The sequence below is a fragment of the Maniola jurtina genome, chromosome W (genome assembly GCF_905333055.1).
Source record: "Maniola jurtina chromosome W, ilManJurt1.1, whole genome shotgun sequence".
Classification (NCBI taxonomy): domain Eukaryota; kingdom Metazoa; phylum Arthropoda; class Insecta; order Lepidoptera; family Nymphalidae; genus Maniola; species Maniola jurtina.
In genome coordinates, this window is record NC_060057.1 from 5,315,001 (window position 1) to 5,333,810 (window position 18,810).

General features: G+C 38.9%; 1 protein-coding gene and 1 pseudogene across 1 annotated transcript; both read right to left on the bottom strand.

Annotated features, from left to right (window-relative positions):
- Positions 1-881: 881 nt before the first annotated feature.
- On the bottom strand, positions 882-12,098 carry LOC123879778 (annotated as a pseudogene).
- Positions 12,099-12,633: 535 nt separating this feature from the next.
- On the bottom strand, positions 12,634-14,354 carry LOC123879779 (ATP synthase-coupling factor 6, mitochondrial-like). The gene is made up of 3 exons (XM_045927677.1): positions 14,230-14,354; positions 13,951-14,096; positions 12,634-12,891 (listed from the first exon to the last, which is right to left on the bottom strand). Exons 2-3 carry the CDS (start codon positions 14,094-14,096, stop codon positions 12,711-12,713), a joined length of 327 nt encoding a protein of 108 aa, XP_045783633.1. The 5' UTR covers positions 14,230-14,354; the 3' UTR covers positions 12,634-12,710.
- Positions 14,355-18,810: the final 4,456 nt, after the last annotated feature.

Consider the following 18,810-nt stretch of genomic DNA (forward strand, 5'->3'; position numbering starts at 1 on the left):
AATATGTAAAATAATAGACAAGAAAACTAATTTAGTTGTACCAACATTATAAAATGAACTTGGATGCAAACATTCCTGTCAGAAATTTTGAATTGTACACACTACACTCTCGTTACGATTCTTTCTTAGTTGCATTCTATTTGGCCTCAACTCTCAGGTAATAAATATTTCGTACGACGCACGTGCAAATAATCATTATGCGCGGCAAGCTGAGGCGTCTGAGAGGTTTCTTGTGTACAGAAACTGATGAAAAGCTGCCCAGAACATCAACTTAGAACTTACATTCTTTGTACACATACAGTCTTCTTCGGTCTGAAAGACTCAAAAGGCTAGATTCCAGAGCCGTAAAACCAGTTAAAAAAACCCTCGGTCTGGGCTATGAAATATTCTTTCCTATGCCAGTGGTCTGAGGCATAGATTATCTCGGGCACAGACCATGAATGATCTCGGGCTCTGAGGCTGGTTACCATAGACCATAGAGTACGGGTTTTTACTAGCTTTACGGCTCTGGATACCAGCACCAAACTATCCATTATTATCTATTCTTTCTTGAATAAAGTGAATCGTGGTTGATTTCAAATTATACGAATAAACGAAAAACTAACTAAGTAGAGGGCAAAGAGTAAATGTACGTCAACTGTGTAGGTCAACGGAAAGTACCTATCCTTCAGGTTTTCTTGACAGCCACGACGGACGGACGGACAGACAGACAACAAAGTGATCCTATAAGGGTTCTGTTGTTCCTTTTGAGGTACGGAACCCTAAAAAATTTGTATTGCAACATAAGATTGGACTACTTTTGCGATCACGAAGTACCTAAGTAAATAATAAAACTGAAGTTATTTATTGATACATAATTTTATTTACATAAAATGTCTGTTGTACTATACAGGAGCAGATTATGTAGGCTCGACCGTAAAAATAGGCATCATATTATATTCCTCTGGACGGTTTTCGAGTTGTATCTTCTTACTTCAGACTTGACTCACTGTCACGAATGTTGTGGCCTTATGCCTCACTGTTTCACGAAGGTAGTGGTCATTTGTGCTTCACTGTCTGACACAAGTTTTGTGGTCTCTTGCGTCTCACTGAGTCATGAGTCTTGTGGTCACTTGTACCTCGCTGTGCCCCGCATTTTGTAGTCATTGTACCTCACTGAATCACAAGTCTGGTAGTTCCTGTTTCACAAGTGTAATCACTTGTGCTTCAGTGTCACAAGTCTTGTGAGCACTCATTTGCCTCACTAAGTCATGACTTTTGTGATCACTTATTTACCTCACTGAGTCATGTGGTCATTGTGCCCCACTAAGTCACCAATCTTGAAGTCACCTATGTCATAATGAGTGTGTCACCAATCTTTAGGTCTTGTGCCTCACTATATCACGAGTTTTATGATAAAATAGCGAGCAAACGAGCAGGCGGGTCACCTGATGTTAAGTGATTACCGCCGCCCATGAACATTTGCAGCACTAGAGGTACCGCCGATGCGTTGTCGACATTTCAGGAATTTGTTGGTCCGCCCCACGTTGTCTTGTGGTCAGTTGTGGCTCACGAGTCCTGCGAGTCACTGGTGTACATGGTGTGCCTGACGTGGTGTGTCTTCACTCTGGGGCCTCTGTTGCGCTTGGGCCAGGGCACCTTCATGTGCACGTGGGCCACGTGCAATGCGCGCTGCGGGTCCGTGTTGAACGTCTTGTCACATATCTCGCACTTGAACTTGATTCCTTTGTGTAACTGTAAAAAAAAAAAACATTAATTTGGTTTCAAATAAATATTACCTCGACTCGCCGCAAGTGTAACAAGCGCAATTTTTTGCACGACTTCCCAAAAAAGAGTTATGTTTCCAGGATTCATGTATGTATGTATATTGTATGTATGTGAGTTTCTTCAATCCGACGTAACTTCCAATGAACAGAATTGTTTCATCCCAGATGACATTTGACACAGACAATTTTTTTTTGAAAAAACAAAAATAAAATGGCGGCTGTATTCAAAGTGGATATAGGTTTAGTAAAAATCCCGTAGGAACTCTTTAATATTCCGGAATAAAAAGTAGCCTATGTGATAATCCAGGGTATAATCTAACTCATCATTTTAAATTTCACCCAAATCTGTCCAGTAGTTTTGCGTGAAAGAGTAACAAACATACGCACACATATATAAACTTTTGTCTATATAATATTAGTGTGATACTCACAAACATATGCCTCCACCGGTTCTGCTGGTTGGAGAAGTTCTTCCCACAAACAGTACACTCGAACCGCGGCCGTGAAGTGTCATGGATCACCACGTGGTTCATGAGGTTGGCCTTGAAGGCGAACCGTTTGTCGCATATGTCGCATTTGAATTGCTTTGTGTCTGCATGGATTGGCATGTGGTAGCGGAGGTGGGCCATGCACTGTAAAAAAAAATTAAAATCAGAAGTGGGATTAGAAAAATTCTTAGTGAAAAAAATATTACCTGTACAAAAAAGCGGTTAAGTGCGAGTCGGATTCGCACATGAAGGGTTCTGTACCAATGTACAAGAAATAACAATTTATAATTAATTACAAATAATTAGTTTACAAAATCACATCATAGATGGCGCTGTCTGTCATTAACTTGCAGTGTTACACATAAAGTTTTATATTTTATACGATGGTAGGGAACCCTTCGTGTGTTAATCCGACTCGCACTTGACCGGTTTCTGTCTCACCGTGAATATCTTTCCGCACTGCTCGCACATTATCCTCGCCTTCGGGAATTTGGTGCGGTTCTTGTCTGGATGATACTTCTTGAAATGCATAGCGTAACTGCGGGAGCCTTTCAATTTCACACCACACTGGAAACAAGAGAATCCATCATTATCATGATCAACCCATCGACGGCTCACTACTGAGAACTTGGTCTCCTCTCACAATAAGAAATGTTTAGGCCACAAATAAAATTATTAAACAGCTAGATGATGCCCGCAACTCCATCCACGTGGATTTAGGTTAATTAAAAAATCCCATGGGAACTTATTGCTTTTCCGGGATAAAAAGTTGCCGAAGGTAATTTCCGGGACGTAAGCTACCTCTGTACCAAATTTCATATTAATCGGTTTAACGGATAGATTCTTAAGTTCCGTAGGAACTCCGATTTTCCGGGATAAAAAGTAGCCTATGTCAATAACCTGGACGCAAGCTACCTCGGTACCAAACATACAAATCGGTTAAGCGGATGGGTTTTAGGAATCCCGTGGAACTCTTTGATTTTCACGGATAAAAGTAGCCTCTGTCCGTCCTCGAGATATAAGCTAACCCTGTACCAAATTTTGTCAGAATCAGTTACTGTTGGGCCGTGAAATGATAGCAGACGGACAGACACACATTCGCATTATAATATTAGTATGGAAGTATGGATTGTATGTAGTATTGTAGTAGTATTAGTATAAGAACACCAACCTGCTCACAATCGACGGGCCCCATGGTTTTGGCGGTAGGCGCAGATTCCCTCTTTAGGCCAGGCTTGGTCGGCCTAGGCTGATTGCGTCGACAGATTTTTCTTACTGGATAGTTAAGTTTGAAGGTACTGCAAGAAACAATATTTACTTATGAGTTACATTAGGGCGACTGTCCGGAGCTGGTTGAGAAAGTAGAACTCCTTTTGGTTGTGGAATGGTTTAATCAAACGGTTTATAATATAAACGGGTTATAAAATAATTAATATGCAGACACGTGCATTCGCTCCGATGGTAGGTAACGAAGGCGTCATCTTCAATCGGTATACGGCGTCATTTGTTAAGGGCAGCACGTTTTGTTGATGATGGAAATCAGCCAGAGTAACATATGGGCAAGGGTTCCGTACCATTGCACAAGAACCCTAAAAATGATTGAATGTTCAAAAAAGCTAACTCACTCAGCAGTGGCATGTTTGGGTGACACCTTCATATGTTGGTGGTATGCTATTTCGGATGCAAAGCGAATATTGCACTCATCACACGTTGGACCTTCTGGGTTCTGAAAAAAAAATATAAGGTCCATGACTCCAGTGCTACTTCGGTCCACAAAGGGTCATTCCAGACAAAACTGACTATGGGTTTATGCAATTTCCGAAAAGTGATCAAAAAAACCGTCAATAATTCATACTTCCATACTGCGAAAGTGTGTCTGTCTGTTTGCAGCTTTCAACCGATTTTGACGGGTACAAAGGTAGCTTACACCCCGGGGACGACGATATAGACAACTTTTTATCCCATAAAGCAGAGTTCTCACGGGATTTTTAAAAAACCTAAATCCAGGTGGTGGTTGTGCACTGATAAACATGCAAGATCAATAAACACTTATAAACCAACGCCGTCTCCGTCAATGTCCACCAATCAAAGAGATATTTGTCTATGGTAGAATGTTGTTACCTCTGTGGCGTCGAAGCGATGCTTCATATTCATATGCATGCGTAGTCCCCTCTCGCCGATGAAGGAGAAACCGCACTGAGTGCACACGTAGTCTGAAGGGTGCTTTATACGCACGTGCGACATGTATGACGTGCTTTTACTGTAACAAAGCCAAAGTCAAAGTCAAAATCATTTACTCAAAGTAGCTACAATTGTACTCCTTTTGATGGTCGAAATTGTTAAAGTTGTACGATATAGTGGTGATAATTAATTACGTAACTTAAAACTAAAGCTACGAGGGTTCCAAACGCGCCCAAGTCTGAGAAGAGCCCACAACAAACTCAGCCGGGTATTCTTTTTTTTATTATCACCACTTTACAAAATCACATAAACTTATTAGAACTATCAAAGTTAATTGCATGAGATCTCACCCGCCCTTTTGGCTCTTTATGTCAACAGTTATGTCAAAAGTACGATTTTGGTCACAGATATCCATACTAATATTATAAATGCGAAAGTGTGTCTGTCTGTCTGTCTGGTAGCTTTTCACGGCCAGCGATTAGCCGATTTTGATGAAATTTGGTTCAGAGTTAGCTTACATCCCGGGGACGAACATAGGCTACTTTGTATCCCGGACAATTAAAGAGTTTCCTCGAGATTCTTAAAGACCCATCTGTTTAACCGATTTATATGAAATTGGTACGGAGGTAGACAGACGCTTATGTCCCGGAATTTGAGATTCGCAACTTTTTATCCCGGAAAATCAAATAGTTCCCAGGGATTTAAAAAAAATCTAAATTCATGTGGATCGAGTACTCACATAAATTCTTCTTCACAATGCGGGCATTTGTAATTTTTTTCCATCGTGCCACCGTTCGTGAGCTTTCGCCGAATTCCTGAAAAATCCACACCCAAATGAACGTCATCAACCCATCGTCGGCTCACTACTGAGCACGGATCTCCTCTCACAATGAGCCACTACGCACGGTCGACTAGTCGCCCGGCAACTCAGTCGTATTGCATATATTAACATACTAGATGATGCCTGCGACTTCGTCGTCGTGGATGTTTCTTAAAAATCCCGTGGGAACTCATTGATTTTCAGGGATAAAAAGTGGCATATGTCGGTTTCCAGGATGTAAGCTATCTCTGTACTATCACACTTAATATTATAAAGGCGAAAGTTTGTGTGTGTGTGTGTGTGTATGTTTGTTACTCCTTCACGCAAAACTACAGGACGGTTTTGGCTGAAATTTGGAATGGAAATAGATAATATCCTGGATTAGCACATAGGCTACTTTTTATCCTGGAAAATCAAAGAGTTTCCCCAGGATTTCTAAAAATCTAAGTCCACGCGGGCGAAGCTGCGGGCATAAGCTAGTATTTCATATGACTCAGTTGAAGGGATGGGCCTTTAGGAATCCCGTGGGAACTCTGATTTTCTGGGATAAAAATTAGACTATGTCCATCCCCGGGATGTAAGCTAACTCTGTACCCATAAAAATCGGTTAAACTGTCTGGCCGTGAAGAGCTAGCAGCCAGACAGACAGACACACTTTCGCATTTATAATATTAGTATGGATTCAAATCCCTTGATGTACTCACCTACTTCTAGTAATGAAAGTACATGCAGTACAGTTGTATAAAGCAGCGTGGGTGTTGTTCAAATGTTTATTGACTCGATATGTGTTCTTTGTGTGGAGCCCGCATACGGGACAAGCAAACTGTCCAAATTTCTGAAAAAAAAAGAAAGTCAGTTGGCAGAGGTTTTTTGGATTTTCAAATGAATTGTAGTATCCCAAAATCGCTCAATGCGATGTATATACAATTAATATATATCACTTCAATATACCGAGAAAACATTAACCCTATATATGTACCTGTTACGAGAAAACTCTCAGAAAAATAAACAAGCAAACTCCAATACCATTGCATCACTTCAATAAAATAAAAAATTCGGTCGCAGTCGGTCTCGCACACGAAGAGTTCCGTACCAAGGCACAAGATATAACATTTTTTAATTTTCAGAGTTCCGTATCGCAAAATGAAAAAAAGGAACTCTTATAGGATCACTTTGTTATCTGTCCGTCTGTCGTATCTGTCAAGAAAACCTATAGGGTACTTCCCGTTGACCTAAAATCATGAAATTTGGCAGGTACGTAGGTTTTATAGCACAAGTAAAGGAATAAATCCAAAAACAGTGAATTTGTGGTTACATCACTAAAAAAAATATCTTAAAATGAGTAGAAGACAAAAATGTGATTAAAATGTTTCCTATATCCTATATCTTGACAGACATGACAGACAGACAGACAACAAAGTGAACCTATAAGAATTCCTTTTTTTCTTTTGAGGTACAGAACCCTAACAAAAGTGATAGGCTTAGTAATACGTTCCCATTGCCTTCGGATATGGAACCCTAAAAATATAACTTACGTTCGTATGTTTGTCCATGTGTCTGTTATACGCGCTGGTATCACAGAAACCCTTGAAGCAAGTGGTGCATTTATATGGAGAGTTCTTGAAATTGGATGTTTCCTTCCTCTTCAGTATTTCAGCCAATTGCTCTTCGTGAGTCAATTCTGTTACTTTGAACAGTTTTAATTCTTCTTTGAAACCTGGAATAAAGCGAGATGATATCTCTACATAGTTTACACTAATCATAAGAAAGAAAGAAAGAAAGAAAGAAAAACTGTTTATTTGGTACCAATATAAATTATAAACATAAAGAGGTAAAATTTGTAAGTTTATTTGTAAAATTTGGCATTTTTGATTCTAATCCATACTAATATTATAAATGCGAAAGTGTGTCTGTCCGTCTGTCTGCTACCTATTCACGGCCCAACAATTTAACAGATTCTGACGTTTGGTACAGGGTTAGCTTATATCCCGGGGACGGACATAGGCTACTTTTTATCCCGGGAAATCAAAACTTTCCCATGGGATTCCTAAAAACCCATCCGTTTAACCGATTTGTATGAAATTTGGTACCGAGGTAGCGTGCGTCCCTGTAATTGACATAGGCATTTTATCCCGGAAAATGAAACAGTTTCCACGGGATCTTTAAAAACCTGAATCCACGCGGACGAAGTCGCGGGCATCCTCTAGTTTTTTGTATTTATAGATTGAATCTAATACCATGACAAAATCATTTTGCTTCGGGAAAACAACCAATAAAATTTTAGCATGTATGAGTATAAGCGGCTGGCGGGAAGTGGCTGGATGAGGAAGGCTGAGGACCGGGTGTGGTGGCGCTCTTTAGGGAAGGCCTATGTCCAACAGTGGACGTCCACAGGCTGATGATGATGAGTATATAGATTATTGTAATTCTATACCTGGTTTTCTTCCGGGCCGACCTTTTACTTCAGATTTGACTCGTTTCTTCTTTTTAACCATTTTACTTTTCAAACTAACTTCTTTAGAAACTTTACTTTTACTAACAAATTTTCCATTTTTCTTACTGGAACTTTTTTTATCCAAATCATTGATGAAATCCGAATTATGATCGCTGTTTGGAAATTCCACTTCTGTAAATATCTCGTTATTAATAAAATCATCGATATTATGTTTATCTATTTTAATAGTTTCTCTTTCTATGTTTTTGCTAGCGTCTGTGTCTAGATTTTTTCTATTTTCTTTTTCTAGATTTTTGTTACTATCCTTTAGTAACTCAGCTAAGTCTATATCATCATTTGAAAAGCCGTCGCTATCAAAATCACAGGTAAAAATATCTTCCTTATTATTATATTCATTCTCAATTTTAATTTCAGTTTTTTCCACAGAAACAACTATGTTTTCGATGGGTATATTAGGAAAGTCATTTTCTTTTTCTTCTTCAGTGATTATATGCAAGTCACAGTGATTTGGTTCCAAAGATTTCTTGAATAGATTAGATGCTAAGTGATTTTCTACTCTGTTAATAGTTTTAATGTTTTGTGTTGTTACCTATAAAAAAGTTTAATTATAAAGCTTTATGCAACTGGGTCGAAATATCGATAATTCAAAATCATCTTATTAAGAGGGGTCTCTCCGTCACTCGCTTCATACAAACGTAGATCAAATTTCATTTGAATATTAAGGAACCAAAGTCCTTTTTTTAACCCCCGACCCAAAAAGAGGGGTGTTATAAGTTTGACGTGTGTATCTGTCTGTGGCGCCGTAGGTCCTAAACTAATGAACCGATTTTAATTTAGTTTTTTTTTGTTTGAAAGGTGGCTTGATCGAGAGTGTTCTTAGCTATAATTCAAGAAAATCGGTTCAGCCGTTTGAAAGTTATCAGCTCTTTTCTAGTTACAGTAACCTTCACTTGTTGGGGGTGTTATAAATTTTTAATTTATTCCCTTTGAGAACACTAAAAGCTATGAAACTTACCATTCCATGGTTAGCAAGCACTTGCACCAATAAGTTGTGGGCTCTCGCACTCTTGTCTCGAAACTTATTGCAATTGATCAATCTCTGAGTACATTCTGTGCAAAGTTTTGGTTGGAAGCTTATCATGTTGTGCAACTGAAATTAATTATCACGGACTATGTTAAATGAGGAGATCCACAGGAGAACCAAGATCACTGACATAGCCCAAACTATTAGCAAGCTGAAGTGGCAGTGGGCCATGCCTGTCGTTGAGACGATGGCCGTTGGAGCCGGCAAGTCCTTGAGTGGAGACCAAGCGTGGCATGGGACGTCCTCCAGCACGATGGACTGACGATATAGAGCGGCTGGCGGGAAGTGGCTGGATGAGGAAGGCTGAGGACCGGGTGTGGTGGCGCTCTTTAGGGAAGGCCTATGTCCAACAGTGGATGTCCACAGGCTGATGATGATAGTGATGTTAAAAGTTCCGGAATGTTCTGGAATAGAGACTGTGTACCAGTAAACGCAGTGTGGGACGACCTCCAGCCCGCTGGACTGGTGACCTGAAGGTGGCAGGGAGCGGGTGGATGAGGAAGGCGGAGGACCGTGTTTGGTGGCGCGCTCTTGCAAAGGCCTACGTCCAGCAGTAGTCACATACAGACTGATGGAATAGAATAGTTATCATCATGATTAACCCATCACCAACTCACTACAGATCACAGGTCTCCTCTTATAAGGGCTTAGGACATAGTTGTATGTTGGCCAAATGCAGATTAGCAGACTTCACACACAGGCATATGGCGAGGAGGTAATGCAACTTACCGATAAACCAGTCACATTGTTGTAGGCCTCTGACAAACTGTATTTGTCTAATGAATACAGCTTGCTACCGGTGTCCAGGCATGTCATACAGAACTGAAAAGAAAATAATTAGTTCTACCAACTGAAACTAAAAAAAAGATTTTTTGAAGTTGACGAAAACTATATTTTTGACGTGACAATGTCTTATAATTCGATAGAGCCGGCTGCACGCACGAAAAAACATGACTCATGCGGCGTTACCTCGCTCTGAGGCGTTCCATGTAAGGCTTGAAGTGCAAGCGAGAGCGCGGAACGAGCGACAAAGAAGCACAATCGGCCTTTGTTGTCACGTTCAACTATCATCAGTAAACCGACTTTAAAGACAATCAATTTTTTTTTTAAAGTAACTTATATCTGTATATATATAGGATGCATGTTATCCCGTACCAAGTAGATGCTGTCTGCAACTATTTGTCTATGCACATCAACATTTAAAAAAATGTGGGAACTCTTTGATTTTCCGGGACGAAAAAAGGGTCTTCAAAATTTCAATTTCATCAAAATCAATGAGCCTTGAAAGCTAGCAGACAGATGGAAATATATATAGACATATTTTCGCATTTAAGTATTAAGTACTAGAGGATGCCCGCGACTTTGTGAGTGTGGATTGTCAATAACAGAGACGCAAGCTAACCCTGTACCAAATTTCGTCAGAATCGGTTAAACTGTTGGGCCATGAAAAGGTAGCAGACAGACAGACACACTTTCGCATTAATACATTAGTATAGATGAATTATAAGGCAAAATTAAGAAGCTTAAAAATATATATGAATTGCTATGAAGAATACATATTCAAGACTAGCTGACGCCCGCGACTTCGTCCGCGTGGATTTAGGTTTTTGAAATCCCGTGGGAACTCTTTGGTTTTCCGGGATAAAAAGTAGCCTATGTGCTAATCCAGGATATTATCTATCTCCATTCCGAATTTCAGCCAAATCCGTCCAGTAGTTTTGCGTGAAGGAGTAACAAACATACACACACACACACACATACAAACTTTCGCCTTTATAATATTAGTGTGATAGTGTGATAGTGTGATGTCTCTCAACAAGTTCATAGCTTACATAAAACATAAGCTTATTAAAATAACTTTGGAAATGAGTGGCTTAACAGCTTCGATAGTTCTTATAATTTTTGTGAACTGGTGATAGTAAAAAGAATACAAGACTGAGTTTGTTGTGTGCTCTTCTCAGACCTGGATGATGATGGAACCCTCATAGCTTTAGTTTTAAGTTTATATAATTAATTATCACCATTACGATATCATTATCTTACAAAATTGGCAATCAAAAAGTGTACTATGTTACCTATTTACCAAACTAATATTTTATAAATGCGAAAGTGTGTCTGTCTGTCTGTTACGTTTTCACGGCCCAACCGCAGAACCGATTTTAATGAAATTTGGTACAGACTTGGGGTACATTCCAGGGAAGTACAAAGGCTAATTTTTTATTCCAGAAAATCGAAGTGTTCCTACAGGATTTTAAAAAACCAAAATCCACGCGGCCGAAGCCGCGGGCATCCTCTAGTTTTGAATAAATGATTTGACTCTATTTGTCTATTTTTTGTTGCCAGTGGACATGACATAAGCCAGAAAAATACCTGTGCAGTATAAGGGATAGCAATATTTTTGAGTATTCGGGTCCCACTCAGAAAATCATCATTTTTGAAATGTTGCGAGCAAACCATAGCACCATCTGGCAAGTGGCATTCTTCTATATCTAGAGACACCAGCCATGCAGTTCTCTGCCATCCTATCGTAGGAAACCTGTAATGTGGAATTTAACCTAAAGGTGGTTCCTTCATCGTCATTAACCAATAGACATCCATTGCGGATCATAGGTCTCTTAGGACTATATATAGGTCTGTAAGGACTTCCACATGGCAGTCTTACACCACCTAAATCCAACAGTTCTTTTATACTTTAATTATAATGTTCTTAATAAATATGTACGTTATGATATTATGCAGATATTTTGTTTTTTTAATTTATAGACTAGCGTTTGGCTGCAATCAGACAGTGGCAAGTGATAGTGCAGCCTAAGACAGAGCACGCTTGCCTAGAAGATTGTACTATGTTGATGTCAGTCAGTTTCTCCTTATAATATACTACACATTATAATGATAGTGACATTTACTTACCCATGAAAAGTTATATCCTGAGATTTCAAGCATGTTTTTGAGAAAAGATTTTCTCTGGAGTTCTCACAGAAAGGGAGACAACACCACATTTTATAAGTTTGTTTTACAATAAAACGTAATAATTAATGACGCTAGAATATGACCACATAATACAAAGTTTATTAATTTTTGAGACACAAGTAAAGTTATTTTCTTAAATCACAAAGCCAAGTCCCAAACAGATTATTGTAGTATTTCAATTTCTTTTCTTTATTAAACGTAAAATTCATGTTGAAACATATAGTCCTTAGTATTTTCTCGGAAATAGGTATCTTATTCGTTTTTTCTCAGTAATGTTGATAAAATAAAATCAAAAAATTAAGGTTTACTGCTGCAATGCAATCTACAATTTATTTATTTTTTGTCAATTCTTTTTCTATGTTTTTAGTCTGTGGTCAATTGTCAATTTCGAGCTGATTCGATGCACTCGTAAATTATTATTATTTTTTTTAAAAAAGAATATTAGCCATGTTAAATGACTAATATTCCCCTTTCCTCTCCAACTAAGCGTCAGGCTTGTGCTAGGAGTAGGTACGACAATAGTGCAACGGGCGGGGTTTGAACCGTCGACCTTTCGGTTTTCAGTCCACTCCTTTACCGGTTGAGCTATTGAGGCTTCAATATTATTATAGAATAGTTCATATAGAAATTAGTTGTGCTACTGCAAATTCATCATCAACCCATCGCTGGCTCACTACTGAGTACAGTTTTCCTCTCAGAATGAGAAGGGTTTGGCCACAATCTACCACGCTGGCTTAGTGCAGATTGGCGAAGTTCACAGACCTTTGAGAACATTATTATGAACTCTTAGGTTTCCTCACAATGGTTTTCTTACAGCAAGTGATAATTGCTGTAAATTTACACTGCAAATTAGTAAAAAATCAATAAAATACAGTAAATTTACAGTTTTTATTTACTGCACTTTAACAAGTTTATATTATGGCTATGCTTATGACTATGTCTAGGTTCACTTCTTGGCCGGGGCAGCTTGTTCATCAATGGGATCTAGTTTAGGCTCCTCAAACTTGAAGGATGGGAAGGAAGTCATGTCCACACCAGAGCCTCCTCCAAATTGGCGCTCAAGCTTTTCAAGCTCCGTCTTCAATTCTTTTTCAATAGCAGGGCTTGGGTCCACTAGTTTACCGCCTCTGCAAAATAGTCATAGTCATTTAATATTCATAATATTATACATTATATTATTATGTCAATCACAATTCAAATTATTTTTTTTAAATAATATTTCACAACAATAAATAATTGTTCTTAAAAATATAAAATAAAATAAACATTAATGATGGATTTTGTTTTGGATCTTCCCAAGTCCAAGTCAAGAATATTTCTAGTTATTCACTGCAATATTTTTTTTAATATTTTGACCTATATCATCACTCAGCGGGAGATGGGGAGTGCTATGTTTGGAATCACTCAACATGAACAAATCATAAATGAGAAGATCTGCAGAAGAAAATAGCTCAACGGGTTGCGGAGCTGAAGCGGCAATGGGGAGGGCACCGGAAAAGCGGTAGATGTTGGGGGGTCCCAAGGTGCTAAAATGGCAACCTCACACAGGAAATTGCCGTGTCGGAAGATGTCTGTCCAGCTATTGTATTCTATTCTATTGTACTCTTCTTGATTGTCAATTGTTGTAAGATAGTGATGTAATGGTGATAATAATCACATAAACTTAAAACTAAAGCTACAAAGGCTTCAAATACAGTCTGAGAAGAGCCCATAACAAATTCAGCTGGGATGATGAATGTATCATCGGTTAATTGCAAAATCATCTAGTAGTTCACAACAACTATGGACTGAGTTCTATATGTATAGTTCTCTTAATACATTATCATATTCTTTATTTGCTTGAGTACAGGTATAAAGTGGTGGTACAGTTCAACTATAACTTATCAAAACTCAAGTTCTTGCAGTAAACCATCAATATCAAAATTGCTGTTCAGTTTGTAACACATTGTTCAGTCAGTTTAAACTTTGTACAGTTGTGTATGTCACTTGCATGAAAGTTTCTGATATAATACCACCAATGTTAATCTGGCTGACTAGTTTATCCCTTTAAATGTAAAGATTTTGTACCCGCATTAATTACGCAGGTCAGCAAATAGAGAATATGGGCCTACAATGATAACGTAAAGCTCTTTCGCATCCTTAATAGTGAACACGATGGGAATCAAACTTTATATCGTTGTACTTACACGCTCTTCTGTTTGTATTCCCTGATTTTGTCGAGAAACAACTGCTGGATAGGGTCAGTTGCCTTCTGTGCCGCTGCCAGGCTCCTCGTGACCACGACCGATGCGCGGGCCGCACGGAGGCCACCGAGAAGTGATGAAGTCAGCATCTGAAATTGAATTTTTTATCCATAACCATGGCATCAGTTACATAACTCGTACAATTTAGTTTAACTGTTCTTTAACGTAATACATAATTATTTTCAAAGAATGTTAGAAATATTTTTTTAACTAGCTCCTTACTTTTCTTTTCAGAATTGAGAATTTCTAATACCAGTTTTTCAACAATTTCAGATTTGTACTAAAATTTCTACAACCAAAAGACATGCAATTTGCGAAAGACATAGGGCATTCACCAAAGAGAATATAGAGCATGGAGTAGGTGGAGTCACAGACCAGGAATCCGGGCGGAGTAGGAACATCTAGAGCAAGTTAAGATGTACACAGAGTATGTAATCCTACGTTTTGTAATGTTCTATCTATGACTGCGGACTTCGTCTGTGGTGGCGTTTGCTGGCGCGCGTGACTTTTTGGAGTGTTTTTTTTGTTAAAACTGACTGGAAAGCGCTCTAAAGGGGGTGCCGTGCGTATGTCTGCGAGCGCCGGCACAGACGGGGTCCATACTATTGATTTTAAGCGAGTAATAAAATGTGCACTACGACTTTATATCACTGATTTAATAATTAAATTAATATTTTATAATTTACAACTTGATATGCTTCCGAGATCACCGACAAGAGAGAAGAGAGAGAGCGGTCATAGACACCATATCAGACACAGTACTATTTCAGTGAGTACGGGCAACATTAGGCTTCAAATTTAAATTTTACTTCTAACACTCCCACTAAATTTAAGCCTTATAAAAATAAACAGTAACAAAAATTTAACAACAGAATGATACATTTAAAATTAAGTGTTAAGTGTTACCAAGCCTATCTTTTCTCTCAACAATCTAAACTTGTCTCTACTCAAAGCTTTAGTAAAAATATCAGCATACTGATTACTACTGCAAACATACTTTAAATCAATTACTTTATCATAGTACTTTTCTTTTACAAAATGATACTTAATATCAATGTGTTTGCATCTTTTATGAAAATTAGCATTTCTTATAACACTTATAGCACTCTGATTATCTAAATTTAGGCACAATGTCTGTTGTTTATATTCACCAATATCACTTAATAACTGTTTAATCCAAATGGCTTCTTTGGTAGCGGCACAGGCTGCCATGAATTCAGCCTCTGTTGTCGATAGAGCTACAGTTTGCTGACGTTGGCTGGACCAAGTTACTGCTGCTCCATTCTTTATAAACACATAGCCCGTGATTGAGCGTCTGGTGTCAACATCATTGGCATAGTCTGCGTCACAGTAACCCAGGATTTCATGGTTCGTTGAAGATAGATAACACAGACCATAATTCTTGGTTTCTTTCAAGTATTTGAAGATTTTCTTGACTGCGTTCCAGTGAGATTCATTATAGCAATTAAGAAATCGACTCACCAGGCTTACAGCAAACATGATGTCGGGCCGGCTTACTATTGCTAGGTGCATCAGTGAACCCACTGCTTCTCTGTAAGGGATATTCTTGTCAGCTGAGCACTCTCCTTTCTCGAGCTTTATATGAGGATCAACTGGAACACTGACTGTCGGAGCGAAAGTTTCCTTGTAATCTAAACCTTCAGTTTGTGCATAACCCTTGGCACAAAGTCGTGCGTGCACTTGAACCGTGGACCCGTTGGCTCGTCTTTGATTCGGAAGTATTCACTGATAGATTTTCTCCATTTATCTGCTTCGCTCGAACTCAATGCATCACTGTATGTTTCAGGAGCTGTACAGAATAGAACATCTTCATTGTAACACAGGTAAGTATTCTCTTCTGGTTTTCTTGTACTTATTTTATTTCTAGGTCTCAATGTAATATGTGAAATCAGAGGAGACTCGATACTAGACTCACTAGTCTCATCAGGTAAGTATTCACTTTCTGACTTATTTTCAGTGACAGTGTCTTGTGAGCTATCTGAGGGATTGTCTTCACTTTCACACGAATCACTTCTCTGGTGAGTTTCTGTTGTAGTATTCAACTCCACAGGAACATAATTTCTTTTGACAGTAGATTCTAGGAAAGTAGCATCTCTACTTTTAATCACGGTCTTGGAGTTGGGTACAATAAACCTATAACCTTTAGTATTATCACAATATCCAATGAAAATCATTTTCTGAGCTTTAGGATCCCATTTCTTTCTTTAGGTACATTATATGTTATTTTATTCACAAATATTTTCTTACAGATCATCCAAAAATGTTATGTAATATCTTCTACCACCCAGTGATTTGGTTTCAACAAGACCACAGACATCTGAGTGTATGAGTTCTAATATATTATGATTCAATTTTGAACCTTGACTTTTGAAGAGCAGTGGTGTTTGCTTTCCTTCCTTGCATGTTGCACATGCAAAAGTGACTTTCTTTTCTAATAAGCAAACACTTTTCTATTTTCTTTCATCTTTTCCAGACTATTTAAGTTCAAATTAGCCATCCGGTGGTGCCACTGGTAAGTATCTTGCTTGTCAACGTCGGACATGTATGCATAGTCCTTAGAGATATTCTGCCAGTACATGTTGTTGATTAACCTTGCTGCTGCCACAGGTAAGTATCTTGCTTGTCAACTTCGGACATGTATGCATAGTCCTTAGAGATATTCTGCCAGTACATGTTGTTGATTAACCTTGCTGCTGCCACAGGTAAGTATCTTGCTTGTCAACTTCGGACATGTATGCATAGTCCTTAGAGATATTCTGCCAGTACATGTTGTTGATTAACCTTGCTGCTGCCACAGGTAAGTATCTTGCTTGTCAACTTCGGACATGTATGCATAGTCCTTAGAGATATTCTGCCAGTACATGTTGTTGATTAACCTTGCTGCTGCCACAGGTAAGTATCTTGCTTGTCAACTTCGGACATGTATGCATAGTCCTTAGAGATATTCTGCCAGTACATGTTGTTGATTAACCTTGCTGCTGCCACAGGTAAGTATCTTGCTTGTCAACTTCGGACATGTATGCATAGTCCTTAGAGATATTCTGCCAGTACATGTTGTTGATTAACCTTGCTGCTGCCACAGGTAAGTATCTTGCTTGTCAACTTCGGACATGTATGCATAGTCCTTAGAGATATTCTGCCAGTACATGTTGTTGATTAACCTTGCTGCTGCCACAGGTAAGTATCTTGCTTGTCAACTTCGGACATGTATGCATAGTCCTTAGAGATATTCTGCCAGTACATGTTGTTGATTAACCTTGCTGCTGCCACAGGTAAGTATCTTGCTTGTCAACTTCGGACATGTATGCATAGTCCTTAGAGATATTCTGCCAGTACATGTTGTTGATTAACCTTGCTGCTGCCACAGGTAAGTATCTTGCTTGTCAACTTCGGACATGTATGCATAGTCCTTAGAGATATTCTGCCAGTACATGTTGTTGATTAACCTTGCTGCTGCCACAGGTAAGTATCTTGCTTGTCAACTTCGGACATGTATGCATAGTCCTTAGAGATATTCTGCCAGTACATGTTGTTGATTAACCTTGCTGCTGCCACAGGTAAGTATCTTGCTTGTCAACTTCGGACATGTATGCATAGTCCTTAGAGATATTCTGCCAGTACATGTTGTTGATTAACCTTGCTGCTGCCACAGGTAAGTATCTTGCTTGTCAACTTCGGACATGTATGCATAGTCCTTAGAGATATTCTGCCAGTACATGTTGTTGATTAACCTTGCTGCTGCCACAGGTAAGTATCTTGCTTGTCAACTTCGGACATGTATGCATAGTCCTTAGAGATATTCTGCCAGTACATGTTGTTGATTAACCTTGCTGCTGCCACAGGTAAGTATCTTGCTTGTCAACTTCGGACATGTATGCATAGTCCTTAGAGATATTCTGCCAGTACATGTTGTTGATTAACCTTGCTGCTGCCACAGGTAAGTATCTTGCTTGTCAACTTCGGACATGTATGCATAGTCCTTAGAGATATTCTGCCAGTACATGTTGTTGATTAACCTTGCTGCTGCCACAGGTAAGTATCTTGCTTGTCAACTTCGGACATGTATGCATAGTCCTTAGAGATATTCTGCCAGTACATGTTGTTGATTAACCTTGCTGCTGCCACAGGTAAGTATCTTGCTTGTCAACTTCGGACATGTATGCATAGTCCTTAGAGATATTCTGCCAGTACATGTTGTTGATTAACCTTGCTGCTGCCACAGGTAAGTATCTTGCTTGTCAACTTCGGACATGTATGCATAGTCCTTAGAGATATTCTGCCAGTACATGTTGTTGATTAACCTTGCTGCTGCCACAGGTAAGTATCTTGCTTGTCAACTTCGGACATGTATGCATAGTCCTTAGAGATATTCTGCCAGTACATGTTGTTGATTAACCTTGCTGCTGCCACAGGTAAGTATCTTGCTTGTCAACTTCGGACATGTATGCATAGTCCTTAGAGATATTCTGCCAGTACATGTTGTTGATTAACCTTGCTGCTGCCACAGGTAAGTATCTTGCTTGTCAACTTCGGACATGTATGCATAGTCCTTAGAGATATTCTGCCAGTACATGTTGTTGATTAACCTTGCTGCTGCCACAGGTAAGTATCTTGCTTGTCAACTTCGGACATGTATGCATAGTCCTTAGAGATATTCTGCCAGTACATGTTGTTGATTAACCTTGCTGCTGCCACAGGTAAGTATCTTGCTTGTCAACTTCGGACATGTATGCATAGTCCTTAGAGATATTCTGCCAGTACATGTTGTTGATTAACCTTGCT

Bases quoted from the DNA above. Each gene is read 5' to 3' on its own strand.
- LOC123879779 (XM_045927677.1), bottom strand. From the start codon at position 14,096: ATGCTGACTTCATCACTTCTCGGTGGCCTCCGTGCGGCCCGCGCATCG. The intron at 12,892-13,950 runs GTAAGTACAACG...ACTATTTTGCAG, and splicing joins GAATACAAACAGAAGAGCGT to AGGCGGTAAACTAGTGGACC.